A 24,069-nucleotide genomic window follows, 5' to 3' on the forward strand; every position below is an offset into this window, starting at 1 on the left:
AGCCAATACACAGAAACACAAAAACCTTCATAAGCCCTTGATAGTGACACCTCACAGAAATGCCTCAATCACGGTTTGCATGGCCTGGAGGGAGTGAGGTGACAGGTCTCATATTGGAGAGGGCCAACAAAATGCAATTCCAGGAAGTCAGCTCTAGGGCTGTGTGTCTGTCATACGTACAGCTCTGATAATACTCCCACACATCACATTACACCGCCAAAATAGCCACCTCTCAGCGTACAGGGCATTCACATTCACCACACTGAAAGAAAAGTGACAGACACACACATCACACACACATGCAGCTGGTTTGTGTATATATTACTGCTAGGAAAAATATGATGTTACAGGTTAAATTATTCATTGATCCTTTCATAGCCTTTTCAAGCCTTCTCTTTGTAATGTTATGTCTTGGCCTGTGTGTTAGTGTGTGTCTACTTGAAAGGGCTCTCATGGGATAGACACAACCTCAACCTTGAGCTAGAACTGACCTTTAACTTTGTGTGTTTCACTCTGAAAAAATGACAGGTGTGTGGGTAATATGTATGAGTTGTGAGTATTTATGCACATGGCCATATTGGTAATAGAGAATCATTCTATAAAATATCAGGATGACCCCCCAAAAGAAGAGGTGAAGGAAAGAGCAGAGGTGGAAAAAAAGAAGGAAACAGTGACATCTTGGTGGGTACATTTCACAGCAGATCAGAGTTATAAATGAACTGGGATGGCAACTAACTACAGCTGATCTAAATTATTAAATATAATGCATCCATGAAGCATATGCCCTAACAAATAGAAGTAAAAAAATGTAGGATAACCCTAAAATATTAGGATGCAGAGGGAAAAGGTGGGTTTTTAGCCTGAGGCAGAGGTTGACCAGAGACTCTGCTTCTGACTTCAGGGAGACCTCATTCCACCACTTTATGACAGAAAAAAGATGTACAACTGTAGGGTCCTTAGAGCCCTACAGTCAAAGACTAATACGGTAGGAATACAATTTATGAGCTGTGGAGTTACTTTAAAGTTAACTTGAATGGTCACATTGAGCTAATGAATTCAAAGACTCAAGCAACCCTGGGTAAAGAATAGCTGTAGGGCTATTTAAGCAGCTCCACATTGCTGATATCAAAAATACTGCATGGAGTTAGTTTGGGTTTAGGTTGATATAGATGCCAATACAAGATTATTTATGCACTACATCTCATACATTGGTTAATACCGAATATCTTAAAAGGTTGGCTTAAACAAGAAGGGAAACAACCACAGAAAAATTAGCTACAAAGAGAAAGGAGCATTAAAAATGATGAAATATAAATAAAAATTATCCAGATGGGAAGCACAAACACTGGCCTCAGTCTTTTTTTCTATACTTGGTTTCACTCCAGTCCTTTGTCCACTTATAGTTCTGTTTTCCACAAGAGTAGAAATTAGACATTTGTAGTTACATCATTTATTTATGGCACTGCCAAGAAGATGGAGCAGAAAGAAACAACATTCAAAGATGCCAACATGGTTATAACCAATGCAGTGATTACACTAAACTAGAGCCTTAACTGAACTAAGCCTTGTTGTGCTTATTTTGGAAAGTGGACTACGTGATCCTTAAAGGCTGACACATCAGAAACAGCATGTTACCACTGTACTTAATTGCTATGCAATTTATCTTTGGTTTTATAAAGCATGAGAAAATCGCAGCTGCACAAAGCTACTGAGGATCATAAACTGTGTTACATCTAACTGGTCCCTGTTTTCACCAGTTATCAGCACTTTAACAAAATGCAGACACTGACTCATCCCAATTATTTGCTGTTATGAAACACTGACAACTGCAATCTGCTAAAAAAATCATATGCATTTGCTGCTTCCATGCACACCACAGAGGTATGTAAGCATCCTGTGTAGTGCCTGTAATGTAACTCCTCAACAAGACTGTCAGTGTCACTTCACATGTATGTTGTCATCTCATTTCCATCAAATGAACTGGATTCTGCAGTAAAGCTGTTGGGAAAGCTGTTGCAGTTTGTAGGAAATAAAAGTCAGGTTTATTCAAGGTCAGCTGCAAACTGCTTTGGGCCAAAAAACCTGCAGTTACTATCTATATTTTAGATATCACACTAAATACTGTATATTGGTATAACAAATATTTCTCTGACATGGTTGTGAAGGCCGACTCTATTTTTTCACAACATTGCTTCAGTTCACTGAAACTTCCAGATACAGCTTTCTTAAGGCCCTACCACAGCATTTTAATCAAGTTGCAGTCTGGACCTTCACTGGACTGCACTTGCAGCACCTTGACTCTTTTCTTTTTCAGCCATTCCATCGTAGGTTTGTTGCTGTGCTTGGGATCGTTGTCCTGCTTCATGACCCAATTTGGGCCAAGCTTAAGCTGTCAGACATTTGACTTAATGACCTCAAGGCACAAAACAAGCCGCTCAACTCACAAACACGTTCTTTTACAAGGTTTGTGTCATGTGACAACAGTGTCTTGCTATGCTGAGCAAAGCGCAGCATTTGTCCCTTCTCGGGAGCACTTGCATGTGTCACAGCAAGGTGTGATGTACATTTGCATGACGAACAGAAATGCAGACTGACAAGCACATATAGTAGAAGTGAATACGATGAGTATAGCAGGTAGCTCATGTTGGCCCATTTGCTGCACCTAGCAGTCAGGTCAGCACATGCCGCTTCCCATGTGAAAAGCCGTTCACCTCTCCACCACCATGGTACGAGGTGCCTGCACTGATATGCTGTGTTTGGGTTTCATCAAAGATGACGCACATTATGGCTGAAGAGCTCCACTTTGATCTTGTCTATCAAAAGGACCTCGTTCCAGATGTCTTTTGTTTATTCAGATGTCAACATGTTATTTTTAGAGTAATGCTTATAAAGTATCAAGACTTCAGGTTTTGTAAGGAGAGCATTCTTTGACATCCAGCCTTTTGAGCAAACACTTCTCCCTTGTTGTCCAGGTGAACTCCTTTTAGTCATTTCCATATAAACCACAAGTTTCAAGACTGAAATGAGGTTTGAATGTTCATCCACAAATTGCAGCAGTTTGCTTTTCTTGGTAAGCACAGGTCTCTTTCTGTTATCTTCACAAGCAATAAAGGGAATTTTAATAACTATAGAAAAAAAAAAACATGAGCCACATCTTGCTTATTCGCATTTCATGAGTGTATATGTACATTGTAGAATGTCTATTAATAGTATGAATCAGACAGGTGGTAGTGTTATCAATGTTTTCTTAGACCAACTAGACCCAATGGACTTGATTCGTCTTTTTTGCTGTGCTATCTTTCAGCTTAACGAAGGCTTTTGCCAGCATACATCCTGGAATGCTCTCATTACCTTGGTGTAGTTGCCAAGGGAGCCAGTGTGATATTCAATACTTCTGTTACCCATCCCTCCAATCTCATTTACACTTGACACCTGACATTTGCATAATGGCCTCGCTCCATCTCCTATCTAGTGAAATAAAGGGTTGAGGCAAGGTGGTTATAGAGTGTGTATGTGCTTCTATGCTCATGTTTGTTTGGTTGTGATGAGCAGATATGCCTATCAAAACTGTGCATGTGCGAATACGCGCATGAGTGTGTGTCATAGATAGGGGTTAAATGACTTCCTTCTAAATGTAGCTCATTAAGCCTGTGGAGACCTTGGCGTGCACCATATTTGCTGATTTGGGACAACTTGCGGAAATGCTGGCAGGAACATGTACATGTGCTTGCTAATCAGGAATACTGTGACCTAATCAGTCAGAAACAGATATTTGGGTGTCAGGAAAATTTAGGATGAACACGTATTTGTACCCCCCAATGTAAGCTGTTGGAGATACTGGTGGACCGCTATGAAAATGACACTACGTCAGAGCACTGCGTCATTGCGTCTGTTCAGTCATAATGAAACTTTGCAAAATATTTTTCAACAGTCCACAAGGAATGGCAGAAAAAAATTAAAGTCTGATTTGACTATCACCCAATTTGTATTCATTTTAACAGCCTTGACAAGAAAATACATCACCTTAGTTCTTTAAATAAAACTGTCAGAGAATTTAAGGCTGGGTCTGTGATGACAGTATGGGGTAGTAGTTGACTCACTGGCATTTTAAAATAAAGTCTATTAACATAATAAACGAAAAAAAACTTCAAACTAAAAGCCCGTTGCCAACTAGAGGGGTTTCTGTCGATAGGAACACTAGTCATTCCCTACTTGAAGGCGGCCTGTGCAATTGGCAACAAGATGTTGGGGATGTTGCATGCCCAACCACCTGGAGACCAGTTGGTTACCACAATTACTTGCAATTGCTCACTAAATGTAAATGTAAAAAAAAAATAATTCAATGCAATTACCACACAACTACTAATTTTTTCTAGTCTCGAGAAGGTTTCCAATTTAAACTCTAGTATTATTGAGCCATAAGATAGGAAATATATCTGTGAAAGTTCTCAGTTATCCAGGTCATAATAGTCTAGAGCAGACCTTCCCAAAGTGTGGGGGGCGCAGTATGAAAAGGAAAAAAACAAAACGCTTGGACACTGCTATCGATCGCACGACCGGCACTGGAATACGCTTAAAAAGGGTTTGTCTTTTTATTTTTCCCAACTTGGAAGCAATATGAGACAGCTTATATGGAAGACCTTACAAAACGAAGGCGTCTAGCCTGGATAGGAGCCGTGAGACGAGCTGATATCCAGTTCGCTTCCATCTCCAGATATCTGTTGGTGTGCTCCAGACATTTCCACTCTGGTAAGTTCTATATATGTTCATATCACTCTTTATAGCTTAATAATATTATCATTGGGGCTCTCTGAGGTTATAGAAATTGCAAACAAACATAGAATTGAGTGACTGTGCAGACATACGTGCTATGTAACGATTCACTAATTCTTTCGCACAACTGTAGGGAAGCCTGCCTATGAAATGGATCAAGCAAATCCAGACTGGGTACCAACGTTACACATGGGGCACTCTGAAATCCGAACGTTAGGGTAAGGGTTAACAAGATACGTGAAGATATCGGGGGTAGGACAGTGGCGGTAAGTCGTCTGGGTCTTTACTCCACTGCCGTATTTCATATGGGCCCACATTTGCGATGCACTCCATTTTTTTCAAGTACCGCTGCTTCGCCTCTGGACGCAATGGGTCTCTATACCGTCCGTTTTCTTTTGAGCTGCTTTTAAGCGTGTTTCTTGTCGTCGTCGTTCCAACACAGTGTGTTTGTTTTGATTTGTGGACCCGGAAAATGGCGCCGCGCTCCCACAATACATTGCGGCGTGACGTCAACTCCAAAGCCCTATAGGGGGTTCATGACCACCCACGGGGACACTCCCCTAAGACTTCTCCTCCATTTGACCTTAGAACTGAAGAAGCTTCCCGGATGAGAGGTGAAACGTCTTCAAGCAACTTAAAGAAGTCCAGATGCTTTTCTTTCCAAGCTCTTTAGAATAAGATAGGAAAGCAGCTCCAAACCCAACTGCTCCTTCCACTCTGCTTCACAGTTATCAGTAATTTTGTTGGTGTGCATTGCCTTGTTCTGTCTGAAAAAAATAGTAACAATTTTGAACATTCCCCAAAATGTTCAATTTTTGTCACTTGTTCACAGAATATTGCCCCAAGACAACATTCAGGTGGCCTTTTGCAAACTTTTTTTGTGTGATATTTCCAGGACGCTCACTCCTTAAGAGAGTAGCAAAATTTCATACTATTTCTCTTATTGTGGAATGATGAACACCCAGGTCTTTAGAACTGCTGTTGAAGTTCCTTTCAGCTCTTTGTAAAATGCTTGTTTTTAAGGTCTTATAAAAGTTGTTGTGATCTGACATGGTGAGAAAGACAACTAAGTGTGTTCAGAAGACATGTTAAGTACAACTATTGAATGTTATTAATATAGCAGGACTGTGTTTGCCTGTAACTGTGACTTAGATGAATTTCACAGTGCATTTTAAAGTAGTCAGTGCATCCATTTTTCTTATAACTATTCACCAACCGCCTCCAAAAACCCATATCATGTACGAGAATTATAGATGAAGAAATTAAAATATGCAAACACAGAATATTCCTCATGATGAGACAATTCGTCTTTGCATACTTTTGCACATATTAAATAAGGAAACTGACTTTCTCATAATTTACCAATTTGTCACAAAAGCAATGCTTTATGGAGCACTCGCCACAGAAAAGAAGATCAATATAACCCCTCCATCCCCCCAACCCTTCTACCCAGAAAGCTGGTGAGCCTGAGAAGAGTGAAATGTCTTACTTAGTAAATTGCATTTTAAACCAGAGGGGAATAAATACTACAGATAAAGACTGCTCTAATGTGCTCAGATCCATTAGAAATCTCATATTCACACATAGCTGAAATCACATTACAAGACACCCTTAATGTCATTTCACAGGGTTTTTCCACCAGCATTTGCTGCCAGGGTGAGACACCAACATCAAACATAATGGATTTTTGCCTTTTTCCCTTTCCACCCCACCTCCCTTGTGTTACTCATTCCCATCTTCTCTGCTCTGTGCTATTCTGGTTCAAAAAATGGCTCAAACTTTTATTGTTATTGATGTAGGTTCTATTTTGGGTGGATGAATGAATGTACCCAAAATGACCACACACAGACAGAGAGGGTACTTTTACTGCTCATCAACCCTGGAGGAAAGCTTGTTCAGTGTTGTTACATCTCACCAATAAAGTGTTCCTATTCTTTGACTTTGCATGTTCCACTCACTGACAAGAAGAAGAGCTGACGGAGAAAAGTGTGTACTAAAGACAGTTTGCACAACTTTTAAAAGCATTAACATGTAAAATAATTTTCCTAGGGAAATATTTAAAGTCATCTGAGGAAATAGCACCAGTGTCTATTAAGTTCTTAACCCTGGTGTCCTAATAACCTTGTGCAAGCAGAGGAGAGGAGAAGCAGGAAGAGGCAAGAGGAGGAGATACAAACTCAATCATTCTGCCAGTTTGACTTTTCCACTGGTTGAACACTCAATGAGCACACCATGACTCCAGTATGACTGTTTGGGAATCAAACCATCACTGAAGGGGTTTACGGACAAAAGGGGAGAGATATTCACCCTCTTTTAAAAAATGTCTGTCTCTTACAGCTTAGGAAATACATAATTTCATATTTCACAATTTGAAATATATTAATATTAGGATTATGATACTGAGAAGCAAAATTAGATTTATACAGTTTGCAAATCAAATACAATGAGGAGCTAATGAACTGTGTCCAACAACTGGCTAATTTTGGCCGTTATGTGGATTGTCCAACTAATAAATTAAACCAAGCAAATATCTACAAGGACGACGAAAACACAAAGCCACGCAAAAACACAAAGCACAGCTTTTGTTAGGCTGCAGAACTTGATTTTACTCACACAAGTACAAACATTGTCCAACACTGATTATTAGCTGTGAAAGATTGTCTCTTTGAAATGCCCGCAGTGTGTTTAGCTACTGTTGGATTAGATGCAGTACTGAGTTGAGACCATCTATCTTTGAGAATAATTAACTATCCAGAAAGATGGACCAACTTATGTAACCACCAATTAGGAAATCGCAAACAATCCTTTCAGAGGGAGTTGGAGAATTTTAATGAGGTTTAAGGACTTGTTGATTGGTTGCTGGGGTTTGTGTAGACTGGTACACGGGGCAGATGTGTTGGGAAGAGTTAAAAAACAAACTCCCTCGACAATCCTCCTCATTTTCATACCTTTGGTCCTCGGTGCATGCTATATCTACAGTAACAGTTGGTTTTTCTCAGTAAATGTATCTGTGTGTGATCTGTGTAGTGAGTCTAGGTATGTGTGCACATGTATGCTTATCTATAGCTCCGTTCAACAATCAACCTACCCCCCACTTCAGTACACACACACACACACACACACACACACACACACACACACACACACACATACGCGCGCGCACACACACACACACACACACACAGGGCTACTTCAGAAGCCTAGCCCCAGACAGGGTGAGCAGATCAATCAATTACATCTCTGCTCCAGCAATCAAACAAGGTTATTATCAGGCAGCAGCTCACCGACCTGGAAAGGCCTAGCCAATCAAAGGCTGCTGTGATGTGGGGGCTGGCACTCGCTCATGTGACAGTAACACAGAATGGCAGCTCATGTTGTCAAGGGATAGAACGACGGAAAGAGGAAAGACAGACAACTGAGGCTGAATTCAAAGAGGGAAAAAAAACAGAAGAAACAGCATAGAGAACAGGAACAAAAGTATATCTGTAAATCACCCATCTCCAGCAATCTGTCTTCACCTTGACACTACTCAGAGGACAAGAGAAGATAACAACAACTGAATACAGTTCTTTATAAACACGTTTCAATTTTTAAATCGTAGTACAGAGCTATTTTTCTCCCTTTATTTGGCTAGATTATATCCTCGAAGAAAGCAAAAAATGACAAAAAAAGGAGAAAAAAAGAAGACGAGAGAAAAGGCGAAAAAGAGAAGAGAGGAGGATGTGGCAGAAAGCAGCACATGGTGAAAACATCTCTTCATTGTGGCTCAGTAATTCTCCTTTTGGCAGCAGCTCCCTCTGGCATTCATTCGATGAGCATTAAGGGCATTCTGTCCTCCCACTTCTGTCCTTTCAAAGCAACAGGTCTGAAGAAGCATATTAGGCTTAATTAAATTACTGTACACTCAAAAAAAAATGGAGACTTTCATTTCATTAAATTACTGTTTGCTAACACAATACACCAAAATACACAGGCTGACAAACACACAAATCTCCCAAGAATACAATCTAATCTCTTTCAAAAGCAGCCAATCAGAGACAATCAGCCACTATGGGGGGAGAGAACATAGGAGGGGATGGCATGACTGTGTGAACATCTGTGATTATGGCCTGGTCATCTGGACAAGCTTCAAAGGCCTATCTAGGTGTGTGTCTGTGTATCCGAGTGTGTCTAAAATAAATATATGAATGTCTGGCAGAATTTCGACGTCTAATCTGACCAGGCAACAATTCCCAGATTCCGCTATTTTTCTCCACACAGGCCTAAAACCTCGGGGGCCTTCAAAGCAGACTTCTTAAGAAGTCTACTGCTGAGTGTTCAGACAAACGAGACTCCTTTAAGCTCTGGCTGACGACTGTCTGCTTCACATGAGTCTGTTGGACAGGTTGCCCTGGGAACAAAGTCTGATTTCATTATGGGATGGATAAACACAATCAAAGAGTTTATCCACCTTCTATAGCCGGAGAAAAGACCCCCGCAATGATGGATCTAATCTCCTGCACAATATCTGGTGTCTGTGTGTGTTTGGTTGTACGTCTCATTCACAGTGTGAGCCTCTCCATGCATGCATGAGCTTGTAAGACACAAGGAGATTGAAAACTCTGCACCTGACTAGAAAGTGGCTGAAGTTGCACTTTCAGTAAGCGATAAAAACCAGCAGTATTATTTACAACACAGACTTTAACTGTGTGTGTGTTTGTGTGTTGCTCCAAGGAGGGGAAGAATCAAAGAGAGAGAATAATAAAGACACAGCAGTGCTGCGGATAGTGGCAGGTAGGAGCACCTGACAAATTCATAGCAAACTGACTTGGTGATCTGGAGAAATCTTCCAGCTTTTATTTGTTTAATTTTCCCACCTATTCCCCTCCTTATATGTATAAACATAATTGAGTCGTCATTTTATTTGGTTAACTGTAGTTTCATGTTTACATTATTTTTTACTATATAGAACTCCATGGGGAGATTAGCTATAATGTATACAGTCTGAAATCAAGAGCAGATAAATTCATTAAGACACATTTTGACTGAGTGCTAATTAATGCAATTCAATTCTGAGATTCAGTGTTGAGACACAGCGTCTTGATTTCAAAACTGGAACTTTCAAATTTAAAAAACATAACCATTGAGTTAAAGTAGTACTGCTACTAAAAAAAAGAAAGAAAATGTACCAATGCATAAGCAATACTTTTGTTTTAAAATTTAAAAAAAGCTGCTTTTTTATTGTGTACCTCTGTGCTATGGGCATGCAACCTTACTAACAGCTTGTTGCGACAGTCGAGTTAAGAGTGCCAGCTGCCTTAGCAATCTATTAAATAATGGCAAGATATAATAAGAACAATCAGCAAAAAAAAAAGACCCACAAAAGGGCATACTAATAAATTGCACCTTTATTTATATGCTTCAATGGTTATTATAAAGAAATAACTTAAAAGTCCTAATTATGCCAACAACAACCCAAACAAAGCCATGGGAATACAGAAACTCAATCCCAGATGCTGATTTTGACTCTATAAGTCTACTTGTGTTTCCTGATTCCAAACTATAAGTAACATATATTTATTTATTTATGTTCATTTGAATGGTATAGTGCTTAGCACTGGAGCCTCACAGCACTGGAGCCTCACAGCAAGGTTCTCTGTTCAAATCCACCACTAGGATGGGCCCTTTCTGTGTAGAGTTCTCCCTGTGCCTATGTGGGTTCTCTCCAGGAGCTCTGGCTCAATCCCACAGTCCCAAGACATGCTTGCTAGGTTCACTGGTAAGTCTAAATTGGACATAGGTGTAAATGTGAGCCTGAATGGAAGTCTATCTCCCTGTGTTAGCCTGTGTTAGGCGACTGACTGGTGCTCTGTCCTTGGTGCTTTCAACCTCCCACCCAATGACAGCTGGGACAGGGTCTAAGCCCCCCCACATTCCGTGAACTGGATAAGCAGAAGAAAACATTGGATCACAATGCATCTGAGTGTACTCAATAGAAGTGCTTGATCATGTGTCACCTTCACAGTGAAAAAGAAAAAGCCATAAACGAATACATGTAGTGGCATGAAAAAGCCGCCTTCCTGATTTCTTAGTGTTTTGCATATTTGTCACACATAGATGTTTCAGATCATCAAACATATTTTAATATTAGACAAAGATAAACCAAATAAATACAAAATGCATTTTTTTTTTAAATTTCACTGATTAAGAGAGAAAAGTTATCCAAATCTACCTGGTTCTGTGTGAAAAACTAACTGGCCCTCTTGATAAATGATGGATTGACTGTGATTAACCACATTTTTTAGAACGCTGAGTTCAGCTTCACTAAACACAACCAGGCCTGATTACTGGCAAGCCTGCTGAATCAAGAAATATTTAAGTATAACCTGTCTGACAAGGTGAAACAGACAAAAAAAAAAAAAAAACTAAAATTGCACAAAGAAACAAATGCCATGATCTAAAGAAACACCTGAGGAACCAAGTCACTGACAACTATCTGTCTAGAAAGGGTTACAAAGCCATATCTAAGGCTTTGGCACCCCAGTGAACCACGGTGAGAGCCTTTATACACAAATGCAGAAAACTTGGAACAGTGGTGAAGCTTCCCAGGAGTCGACATCACATCCAGGAGATCCCAAAAGACCCCAAAACAACATCTGAAGAACTGCAAGCCTCACTTGCTTCAGGTAAGGTCAGTGTTCATGACTCCACCATAAGAAAGAGACTGGGCAAAAACGGCTGCATGGCAGAGGTCCAAGACAAAAAGCACTGACCAAAAAGAACATAAAGGCTCATCTCAGTTTTGCCAGACAACGTCTTGATGATCCTCAAGACTCTTGGGAAAATACTTTCTGGGCTGACAAGACAAAATTTCAGCTTTTTGGAAGGTTTGAGGCCCGTTACATCTGACATAAAAGTAACAAAACATTTCAGAAAAGAAACATCATAACAACAGTAAAATATGGTTGTGGTAGTGTGATGGTCTGGGGCTGTTTTGCTCCCTCAGGACCTGGAAGACCTGCTGTGGTAAATGGAACCATGAATTCTGCTGTCTACCAAAACATCCTGAAGGAAAATGGCCGTCCATCTGTTTGTGACCTCAAGCTGAAACACATTTGGGTTCTGCAGTAGAACAATGATCCAAAACACCCGAGCAAGTCCACCTCTAAATAGCTTAAGAAAAACAAATTGAAGACTTTGGACTGGCCCAGACAAAGTCCTGACCTGAATCCAAATGAGATGCATTTAGAAACTGCATTTGTGTTTTCTTGTGTTATCTTTGTCTAATACTTAAATTTCTATGATGACCTGAAATATTTAAGTGTAACAAACATACAAAAATAGGAAATCAGAAATGGGGCAAACACTTTTTCACATCACTGACTGTATTTGTTTATGTTTTGAAGGCAAGGTATGTGGCTTATTCTTTTCTGCTGTGATGATGACAACACATGAACAAGTGCTTCTGTTTTGTACACTCAGATGCATTGTGGCCCACTTGGTTAACATATTAACATAGACCTTTTGCAGGAAAACCAGCAGATGACCAACCTAGCCTTTCAGAGATAACAATGGATATTTTCTTAGATTGGGCACTCCTGAAAGCAACATGGATAACAGTGGTCGGTGCTTTTGTGACATCCAGATATCACTCTAGATGACTTCATAAGGCTGACAGAGTGAAAAAGGTGTATTTTGACAACATGCAAACACACACCCCACAAACCATACTAAGACAGAGTTACCACAAGCTTGGTAAACATCAGCTGCGTTGACTTTTAATGAATTCAAGCATCAAGCAAATGTAACCAAATCTCCTTCTTAAACACTGTTTCAATTTTGAGATATGCTCTCATAATACCCTGCCTGTCAATACCCTTGTTTCGTGCCATCTTCTCTTTTGATTTTCTCCCCATGTATCGCATATTGCCGAAGCATGACTAGTGGGTACGTGCACATACACAGCTTGAATTCAAAGCAAGCTAACATGGCACCCAGCATACATGCAGTCTGAGAGCCTTTTCAATTACTCTGCATCTCATTTATTCTTCTTCTGTCCTAAATCGTTTTATTCTCACCACTGTTTCTTTCCGTTTTTCTCTTTTTGCCTCACATCTGCTTGTTTCTCTCTGTTGCTAGTTTCTTTCCTCTGCTTTCTTTATCTCCATCTGTCTCTGACCTTTCCAGTATAAAATCCTCACTCCCCCTGATTCCCAGCTATGCTCTCAGTTTTTAATGGGTGTGGGTTAGAAAGCGAGAGGGAGCTATTTATTGAAGAAAATCCTCCTGAACGAGTGAGAAAAGATTAGAAAAGAGAGCAAGAGCTGGTAAAGCAGAGCAGCATGCGTATGTGTGAGTTAGACTTAAGACAAGACATTCATGCTGCATTTTAATAGCCTATGTACAGACACCCCTTTGAGGTTGACTACAGACAGCACTGTTGAAGGAAAATGTATTCTTCGCCAGTAATTATGAAGCCACTGTTCAACTAAACGAAGGTTAGGGTCAAACTGCAAATTATTTTTGCCATTTTCAGGTCTGCTACAGCGGGAATTGGCATGTTTGAAATAGGTCACGCAAGGGCAGCAACAAACAATCGCAAAATTATCTCAACAATGACTTTTTGATCAAACAACTCTTGCTGCTCAAATATGTTTTTATAAAGCTGTTCAATGCACTGTTTCATTGTCTTTAGTGGGAATGCTCTCTTTTATGGTTCCTATTAAAATGCTTAGTCGATCAACATCATTAAAAACTGCCTAGATTATAAATGCCACAGTAATGGTTGTGAGTTTGAAGAGTGCCTACTGTAGCACTATACTGACAGGCTAAGCAATAATCAAGCTTGAAATAGAGATGACTAAACATAGTCGATAAGTGTGTAAACAATTAAGCCAAGTCTTCTTGTAAATTAAGTATTTAAAAAAAGACTTAATGAGGACTCTTAAATAACCACATATAACAAATGTTAGGGAAATACGTTTTGTTTATCTGTCTGAAATAAAAACAATAAATCAGTAATCATTTCAGATTTTTAAACCACTAGATATCGCTATCCCAAAAGTCCAATATCTGTTGGGTTCTATTAGTGGTATTAATAATATTGAAATAATATTACATTTTCTTCAGATAATTAAAAAAACAAGCCACCGCAAAGTCTAATTTTGAGCTGCTTTCTTTTAGATTGTCAGTAAGAATGCAGAAAATCGAACTCTTAAAAAAATATTTTTCTTGAACATCCAACAGTGCCTATCTCACCTAAGTCACTTGAGAAAGCCCCCAAAACTTCTTCAGACATACTCCATTTCACCTCTAAATCTTGCTCTTTCTATTTGTCTTGGTCCATGTGTGCTGCTCAGGAGGGTAGTTAATGAGAGACTGAAATTAGTGCAGAATCATGGTGTGTGTCGTTTTCACCACAGGCTACAGCGGTGGGAGGCAAGGCCCTTCTGTCCTTTTCCTGTCATCTCGCTCTCTATCCGCTCTACATTCCTTTCACCGCTTCTTCCATTGTCCTTTCCTTTCTGCTCCCCCCAAGCACTCTCTGTCAATCTCCAACCTTTTGACTCTTTTCTCTAGCTCGCACTTTCTCACCCAACTGAGGACACTTACAGTAGAACTCTGAACAGACATCAACAATTAAAAGTACTTTTAATGAGCTGATGTAGTGTGCTCACACAGTGAACTCTGTGTTCAACAGCAGTGGTCAATCTTGTACGCCTACCAGTATGACATTATTAGAAGAGCGGGGAGGATGATTTTAGGTTTCTTTATGTTTTGGTTCTGGAACCACAAAATAGCAAATAGCACACCAAGTAAAGGCCCATGCAGTCAAACACAAAGAGGCTGTAAGTCAAATCCTTAATGCGACAAACCATTTTGGAAGATAACTTAATCGTTCAGTTGAAACCCCCAAAGGTAATTCTATAGCCCCGGCTAAAAATCTATTTCGAGCTTGAGCTAGTAATGACAAAGCAGCAAGATTTAATGAAAAACTCACTTATAAAGGAAATTAGCAATGCATACGTCCATTACATTAAGCCCTTCAGCAATCAAGCTGATGTTATTGTTTCTTCAGTTCTGTCTGCTTTTCATGCTTTTAGTTATCATCATGTAAATTATGAAAAAGTTTTCTACCACAAACATGAAGGAATTGTTAAACTGTCCAGAGGGCTTTGTGGAAATGTTTCTCGATTTAACTTTGATCAACTGATTTCAGAACCCATCAGCAATTGTCTGATCATTAAGCCACTAGAGACCCCAGCCACTTTTTCAGTGCTTCCAGTAGCCTGAAAGCTAGTCACTGTATGAAAACATTTAAAAAGCTAATAAAAATTGTCATCTGACAATGTGTTTGGGCAAATGCTTTTCCTCTTTTGCTCTCCAAATGGACCATTTATCTTCACGTAACCATAGCCTGCTTAAGGCGATGGGTCAGTACAAATGGATTACATGACAAATCATGAAAGTCTCTGCCTTTATCAGATTTTTCAGGCACAAGTTTTAACAGTTATTTCATAATAAAATGTGTAGAATACAGTATCAGGTAGATGCTCCAGAAATAACATGAATGCTCAAGTCAAATAGTCACCTCTCAGTGAAAACTTGTTTAAACAACCTTGTACATATTGAACAAATTACAGGTAGTCATGCAGACTGAAACATAGCACACCATGTCGAGGCTTGTAAAAGCGTGGTCATCGTGTGCATGTTTAACAGGGAGAGATTAAGGGGTTGCTGAGGCTTTTCAAAATGCCAGCCTAGTCTGGACCAAGGGGTGTAAATACCACCCAAATGTCAGCAAGAGACCCCAGAAGTCAAACTAAATTGGCTGCTACATGTACAAACACTCCCTTATGCCCCATATTTGTGTGTGCATCTTTAATGACTTGCACTCTCCGCTCTGACATCGGGGTACATTGCCAGAGTTCCAAGGGCAGAACCAATCTTATTCATTCACTGACTATAAGCCCTTGTCCTGTTGAACTGTACAACAGACAGAGGAATATTCAAAAGAGGAGTGATGTTTTGACAGACTTAAGGTCAAACAGACCTCTTTAGCAAAAAAATGCATTCAAATACTAAACCACACAAAACGGGCATACACTGCTTTGTCAGTCTTTTGCCTTGTCAAAACAAAAAATATTTTATTCAAAAAAATCTACACTTACTGGTCACCTTGTTTGGTATACCTTGTTAGTATTGAGTTGGACCCCCTTATTACAGTCAGACCTGCATTCTTTGTGGCATAGATTTAACAAAGAACTGAAAATATTTATTTTGGTTCATATAGACAGGACAGCAACACAGAGCTATTAACATTTCACCACATCTCAAAGGTTCTTTAATATACTAAGATATGCTGATTGTGGAGGCCATCTAAGTACAGTCAACTCATTGTCATCTTCAAGAAACCAGTTAGGGATGAGCTGAGTTTTGTGATGTGGTGAGTTATCCAGCTGGAAGCAGCTATCAGAAGATGGCTACACTGTGGAGGACAATATTCAGGTAGACTGGTGCGCTTAAACAATGCTGAGTTGGTACTAAGGGGACCAGAGTGAGCAAAAAAACATATCCCCCACATCATTACACCAGCAGGAGCCTGAACTGTTGATACAAACAAGGTGGATCCATGCTTTCAAGTCGTTTCCACCAAATTCTCTCTCTACCATTATAAGTGGCATCAGAAATGGTTCCAGTCTTTTATGGTCAAATTTTGGCGAGCCCATGTGAACTGTAATCTCAGTTTCCTGTTCTCAGCTAACAGGAGTGGCACCTTGTGTGGTCTTCTTCCTGCTGTAACATACGTCCCTTCAATACCTAGGTTGTAATAAGTGGTTATTTGAGTTGTTGTTACCTTCCTATCATCGTCAAGCAGTGTGGCCATTGTCCTCTCACCTCTGGCATTAACAAGGCATTTTTCCCAGAGAACAGAATATTTTCACTCTTTTATTTTTGACCCTTAAGGGGTCAAAATCACAGTAGGTCAACAGTATAAAAAAAATACCCAGATCAGCTAGCCTGGCGCCAACAACGACACCATATTTAAGTAAATCAAACATCCTACCCATTCTGATGCTCAGTTTGAACTTCAATGGGTCATCTTGAACATGCCTACATATGCAAATTCATGTCGCTGCCATATAGTAGTTTTTTTAGATATTTGTTTTAATTAGCAGTTGAACGGGTGTGCCCAAAAAAAACAGTTCAGCAAGTATACCTACTTGCTGGTAGCGAAAAACTGAATAAATGCAAAGCACTCAGACAGACCCAAGCATAAAACTATATCTACACATGAGGTACTACCGACCTGAGATTTTATCTATCCATCTATGGAAATAATATTAATTGAATCTTTGTCACAATAAGAGAAGAAGAACCTCACATTCTGTATATTTATATTAAAATGCTTTAGAAAGGCATACTGTACACTTTGGGGCAATATTATTTTAGACAGTGCAAATATTAGCACTAGGTAAATTAGAAAAGTCCACACAAGTTCCCTTCTGTTTAAATTCTACCCTTTCTTTGGCATGAGCCAGAATTAAGTTGTGGTAGCTATGGGACTCTTAGACCTTCTAAAATTTAGATATGCAATCTTGCTTAGTTTTGCTCAGGCTGTTACTAGATATTGAGACTAAAACTAACTCTGCAAAATGCAACACTAAGTAGAATCCGGTCATGAACTGCACTTGACATACATCTATCACAGACAAAGCTCTCACTTGGCTTTTAAAACAACTTGATAGGATGGGAATGGTGCTGAAACTCCATTTTCACAGAGAACTTCCCATTAAATCCCTAAATGGGATTATGGACATAGTATGGATAGTATATTTCTCACCAACCACATGCACACCTGGATGAGAAGTCAACACAGACAAGTATTGTGTTATTTTGCTTTAAAAAAAACAAACAAACTAATATATACCAAACTTGCCTTAAACAGGCCACGTCAACTCTTAGTTTACTCATCTTAATTTCTAATTACAAAACTCATCTTATGAAAACTTTCAAACTGTAAAATTTGCAAATTTGATGGTTCTTGGAAACTAAGATTTAAGATTTGAAAAACAAACACACAGAAACATTATAAAGTAGAGTGCTTAACTTGATTTAAGGGGTGAAAACAAAATATATCCCAACACAGAAAAACCATTTGCAATCAAACATTAAGACCCTGATGTCTCATCTCCCACGCACTGCCACTGATTTCCTGTGCTCCAAACCCCCAACTGCTTTTACCATTAAAGCTGCCACGAGTTGCATGGCTGGCTGCAGGAGGTGTAGTGATCCATCAGCGGAGTGCCAGAGCTTTGCCATTAGAAAACCATCTGCAAGCAAAAGCGCTCCATTGGCACTAGAAGTCTAGAGAGGCCAGGTTGAGGGGAGGGAGGGAGAGAAGAGAGAGCCCTGTGTTCAAGGCAGTTTGGTTTGATTGATATGAACCATTACAGACAACATGGGAGAGGTAGGCAGAGAGCTAGTCACCGTTTTATTTTTGGTCATTTGTTCAGACAAAAGCTTGGCCAGACCTAAAGTGAACAGGGACTGAAAGTCGGTGTGGGTGTGTGTACGTGTCAGAGAAAGATAAGTGTGGAAGTAAGGGACAGAGAGAGAAAATTTCAAGGCCAAAACAACAGTAAAGGGACAAAAACATACAGGAAACAACCTGGAAAGAAAAGCATTAAGGCATACATACAAACACGCACGCACTGCCACATCTTTTTGCTCTCTCGAGTGAAAGGAGCTACTTTCAATAGCATCAATCAGTCAAGCAAGAAGTATGATAACAATGAATGAACTGCAATCTAGCTTGACTACCTTAATGGGCTCATGTAATGTGACTGAAACTGTTAATTAGTACCACATTTTGTGGTTATAGTATAGAGCAGGAATAGGAATAGTATATAGTAATTTGGCTTCCAGCATATTTGACTAAAATATCAACATAAACATCTTGGGCTTTTTTAATAGATTCAGAAAAAAAAAGTTTGCTTTTTTGTATCCACTTCTTAACATGTGTCAGAAATGTGTGACGCTTTAGAGATGTACATAAAACTTACCGAAATGTAAGAACAGGAAACATCTCTGTTTAATGGATCCTAGAAGGTTATGTGTCACTGCATGAAGGCCAATTCAATTAAACTCTTTCACTATTAGATTTACTCTACTCCAATGGGACCACAGCACAGTATGGGAAACTACCAGACATATGAAACATTACCAAAAACACAGCCCCTCAGAATAGTCAAATTTAATGGCAAATAAAAGCCAGGGTGGCAGACAATCCTAATTCCTGGATGGTATCAACAAACTGAAGGTACAAAATATTACATCATTTTTGATTTACGATATCCCACTAAACATTAACAAGGTTGAAATCAATAGATAGTCACTAAGAGGCTGTATAATATAATTAGCTTTACATTTTACTGGTATTGAGTCATATCCAAGGGTTCATATGTCTTGAGTAGCCAGGCTATCAGTTTCTGACAGACCAGTATGACACAAGAGGGCTTTTAAACACATACATGTTGTAAAGTTAATGGAATCTTGCCCAAAATATTCCAGTAAAGACAGCAGATTTGGTGTTGGTTACCTTTATTTTATTCTGATCCAATTAAGTTATATAGTGCTGGAAGTCACAATTTTAGTGTATGAGGATGTCTGCCACAAGCAGAGCTGTGTTGCTTTTAGCCATACTAGGAATGTACTTTAATATTAACCCTTTAAGACCTACCATAGTACCAAGTCCGCCAGAGCTTATATTATATTTTTACATGCTGTGGAGCCATTTTTGGGAGCATTTCAAGTTGCTATACATCAATACAACCATTATAGCCCAGATTTTAATAATATGTATTCATTAAGTGCATAATAATTACATAAATTGCAAAAAAGTGCAATAAACTACAAAAAAATTGAAAATCGTTTTTGTTTTTTTAACATATATTTCTAATTAGAGAAATTTAAGAGGCTTATCCCTCAAAACTGTAAATACAAAAAAGTTGCACAAAATAGTTTCCCACCACAGGAAATTTATTTTGAGTGTCTTCATACTTTTATTTTTGAAATACACCAATTTTTATACACTGCAGGAAAAACGAAAATAAATATTATAATGCAAATTTGCAAAAAAGCAGCATATGCATCAAAATAAACTATTTCCAGCAGTGCAATTTGAGTCCTAAGCATCCCAGAAACGACACAGAAAGTCATAAAGTCAAAGATAACTTTTAAAAAGACCAGTATAGGCCCTGAGGCCCTAATGGTAAAAAAGACTACATTTCCGCGAAAATGACGTCACTTCCGGTTTCGGGCAGGTAATGGCGGAAATTCAAAAGTTCGCGCTGACGTCTATTCCAACGTAGGAAGTGTTATGAACAGCTGATCGGATCGGCAAAGCGTGTTTCTGGAATATTATGTTTTTGTTCCTGCAAGCGCTTTTTATGCAGTTTTTGCAAAGCTTTATGTGGAAGGAAACCGTGACCTAGGACAAGCTGATGTAAGTACAACTCCTCCGGTTTCATATACAAAAAGAAATTTTGCGCTAGCTTACGTGGTTGCAGTGCTACCGGGATTTAAAAATAGTTACGCAAAACAGAGCGTGCCCGCTCCGATCGGCTCTAAAGGGTTAATTATAAAAATTTTGCCATGCCATAAACGCATTAGTGCCACTGCAGTACAGACACTGTAACACCAGTACACCAAAGAATCGTTACCCATGCACCGTAACCTGGTGTGTGTCATCAAAACCTATTTTTACTCTTTAAAGTCTCAGAGCAGATCATGTGCACTATACACCCTGCTGTTTTGCATTTCTGAGTCAGTGCATTCCAGATGAACCAAAAACACATGCTGAAACCACATTCACGTGTATTTTTAGGTGGTTGTTCAATATATAGTATAGTATATAATATATATATAATAGTATATAAAAACCTGCTTTACCTGAGAAGAGGCTGGAAGATTACAGTGATGTTCCTCGCACCTGGCTTACACACAAACTTCATTTCTCCTCCTTCAATCAGGTTGTCATCAGCGCCACCTACAATACAAGAAACACAGTTATAGAAATAACAAAACAGGCATATGTGCGTAGTGGTTGCCAGTGTTACATATACACACACATAAAAGAGGTAGAGAATTCAAAGAGTATTTTTGCATCAACGCAAGTCACAAATCCATTTTGCTTTCCTGGAGTTCACTTAGCATTACCTAGCACTATAGAGGAGAGCGCTTCAAGATTAGAAAGGAGGTATTATTTTATAGTAAACTTTGTCTTATATTTTTCTCCAAGAATAGATTGTAGGAAAGATATTTGAATATACTGCAAGTGTGAATCCTCTGAAATGTGACATTCTGCATTAAAACAGACTGCCACAATGGACATTTGATATGTGCACCTTTATGAAGTCATGTGCAAAAGACACCAGACTGCTACAGAAAAAAAAAATCACACTCGATTAACTGCACATCAGATTTCTCTGGTATGTTTGTCTGTACATTTCAGTTTTTCTGACATTCTCTATAATTTTGTCTGAAAACCTTCATATTTTACCCTTGAAATGTTACATGGTGAAAAAGCTGTTGGCATTTTCCAGTTTGATGTGATCACTTTTAGCACAAGGTAAAAATGGACAAAATAACTATCTTTGACTGACACCGTGATGCAGCCGTGATCCAAGACTGGCACACATCACCACACCTTCTACTTTATATTGCAATATTTATATTGTGCTGTATTGTGTTGTATTAAATTGTATTGTACTGCTACACCTACAAGAGTGCCAGGAGATGACCACAGAGTCACTGGGATAGTCTATTTGCAGTTAGAATAGTGCCCATAGTCTACCAACTCGGGAATTCCTGCTCTAAAACTAACAGTGAACTGTAACTCTGTTATTTCAATGAAATTAGTACATTGTTCCACCTTTTTCTATTTGTTTTTTTACATTTAGAAATGCTTAATCACCCATTTACCTCCACTAAGGTGGTCATGTTTTTGGTTGCATTTGTGTGCGTGCGTCATTCTGTCTGTAAACATGAGCACAAAAAGTTTTGAATGAATTCCAGTAAAACTTTGTCAGGGTGTAGACAAAGGTCTTCAAGGTCAACGTCTCATCTCACTTTTATATTTCACATCAGCCTTTCTTAACAGATGACCCAAAAAAATAAGTCACACCTGTAAAGAAAATACAATCAAGAGAAAACAAATGGGCTGCCTTGTTTGAAATATTTAATATAATATTATACAACAAGCTGAAGTTATTCATGTTCAGTTATTTAAAAATACCTATTATCCATTACCTACTCCTACATAATGTTTGAGTAATCAAAGTAAACATATGTTACCTTTATTTGGTTTTTACTGCACTCCAAACGTCTTAAAGTACATTTTAAAAGAACAAAGAAAACAAAATAAATATATATAAAGAAATTACTATTTCCTTATAAGTAATTAATGCCTAGAGAGTGAGCTGCCTTCGTGGAGGTGTGCACTCTCAAAGTGCTTCTTGTTCTTTCTGTAAACGGATTTACACATAGTCATATAATAGCAGAAAATTAGTGGCCAAGAAATACCGATGAGCAACTAAGATGAGAATAAACAATCAGCAGTACAAAGAGGACAGATGTTTAAACACTCAGCTCTCAAACGGAAGAGAAGGAATCTTCACAAACCAATGTCTCCTTACTCTCATTTGAAGCATAAATGAAGTAAAACACTAGTTTTACGATTTAGTTGCATTATTAAAAAGTCACCTTCACTAACCTTGTGTTTGGAATAATGACACTGAATATCTCTGTTAGCCACATGTTAGCAAAATGTGAGTATGTGAGCAAACAGAGAAAATGTTTAAAACCTATGTTAACCAAAAACTATATCTTGAGAACCGAAAAAAAAACCTACTCAAAAAGTACCACTGACTTACTGACCTCAAGGAGGGAACTGGAAGTTCAAAAATCTGAGCTAACATGCTAATTTCCCCGTGTGAGGACTCATTCATGTGGCACTCCATACACACATCAATATATCAACATGACAAGACAAATATAAATGCATCCCACATGCTCACACCCCTTCATGCCCTGTGTCACTGCGTGGGTGAGCCCCACAGCTAACAGGGTTAATCAGAAAATCATTGCCATGTAAAATCTTGGTGGAGGGGACAGGGGACTCCAGCAGATGGGGGGAAAGGGGAGATCACAGGGGAGAAGCAGAACTGAAGCTCATTACCTCCACTCATCCTGAAGTAATCAATATAATTGATAGATGAAATTGCAACTAGTTGTCAATATGGCAAACTGCAGTGCAAATGGATTGTATGTGCGCGTGTTGGTACAAATGTTTGCATAGGCTGATATGCTGCTTGCATTTAAATTGTGATTGGATAATTATAACAGATGTTACACCCCGGCCTAGGCAACCGGGGTGCAACGTAGAAAAACAAAGATAAGATAATAAAACCACGAAGGCTCTCCACCAAAATCCCAAAACGAAAATATCCCATGACGAAAGTATTAACAAACCCATTCACAACTATTTACAACAGACTATTTATTTACAACAAAACACCAAACTATTTACAACACGGGGGAGATCGCGACCATGACACACTGAAACACAAGGCTTAAATACATAGAAGGAGCAATCAGGGAATGGACCACAGGAGGGAAACACAGCTGGGGCAAATTAGAACTGACGAGACAGGGAAAATGTAAACTGAACACACTAAGATAACACAGACTTTCAAAGTAAAGCAGGAAATACATAAGTCATGCAAAAACAAAACACTGACACACCGAAACGTAACATTTCCCCCTACCCAAAAATCAAACATGTAACCCCAAGTGAAAAGTTTGATTCAGACAAACGAAGGCTGAAACGAAGGCAGACGAAGCTGATGGAGGCTGGAGCGGTCCCACTGACCCTCCAGCAGACGACGAAGGCTGGAGCGGTCCCTCGGACCCTCCAGCGAAGGCGGATGAAGGCTGGAGCGGTCCCACGGACCCTCCAGCGACGACAAAGGCTGGGGCGGTCCCACGGACCCTCCCCCCAGCGAAGGCGGATGAAGGCAGACGAAGCTGATGGAGGCTGGAGCGGTCCCACGGACCCTCCAGCGAAGACAGAAGGCCGAAGCTGTCCCTCCTCCGGACCCTCCAGCAGAGGCGGATGAAGGCTGGTGCGGTCCCCCGGACCCTCCAGCAGAGGCGGATGAAGGCTGGAGCGGTCCCTCGGACGCTCCAGCGACGGCGGATGAGCAGCCCACCAGCTGCACACACGGACACGCAGCCCACCAGCTGCACACACGG

The 24,069-nt window shown here is 39.5% G+C and overlaps 1 protein-coding gene across 1 annotated transcript in view; it reads right to left on the bottom strand.

The window, feature by feature from the left end:
• exoc4 (exocyst complex component 4) overlaps window positions 1–24,069 on the bottom strand; it is a 140,697-nt gene that overhangs the window by 64,427 nt on the left and 52,201 nt on the right. The window contains exon 11 of the mRNA XM_082510001.1: window positions 20,707–20,803. Within this exon, the coding sequence (XP_082366127.1) occupies window positions 20,707–20,803 (97 nt within the window). The remainder of the gene's footprint in view (window positions 1–20,706; window positions 20,804–24,069) is intronic.

Source organism: Aulonocara stuartgranti (genome assembly GCF_965226115.1).
Source record: "Aulonocara stuartgranti genome assembly, chromosome: 17".
Lineage (NCBI taxonomy): Eukaryota > Metazoa > Chordata > Actinopteri > Cichliformes > Cichlidae > Aulonocara > Aulonocara stuartgranti.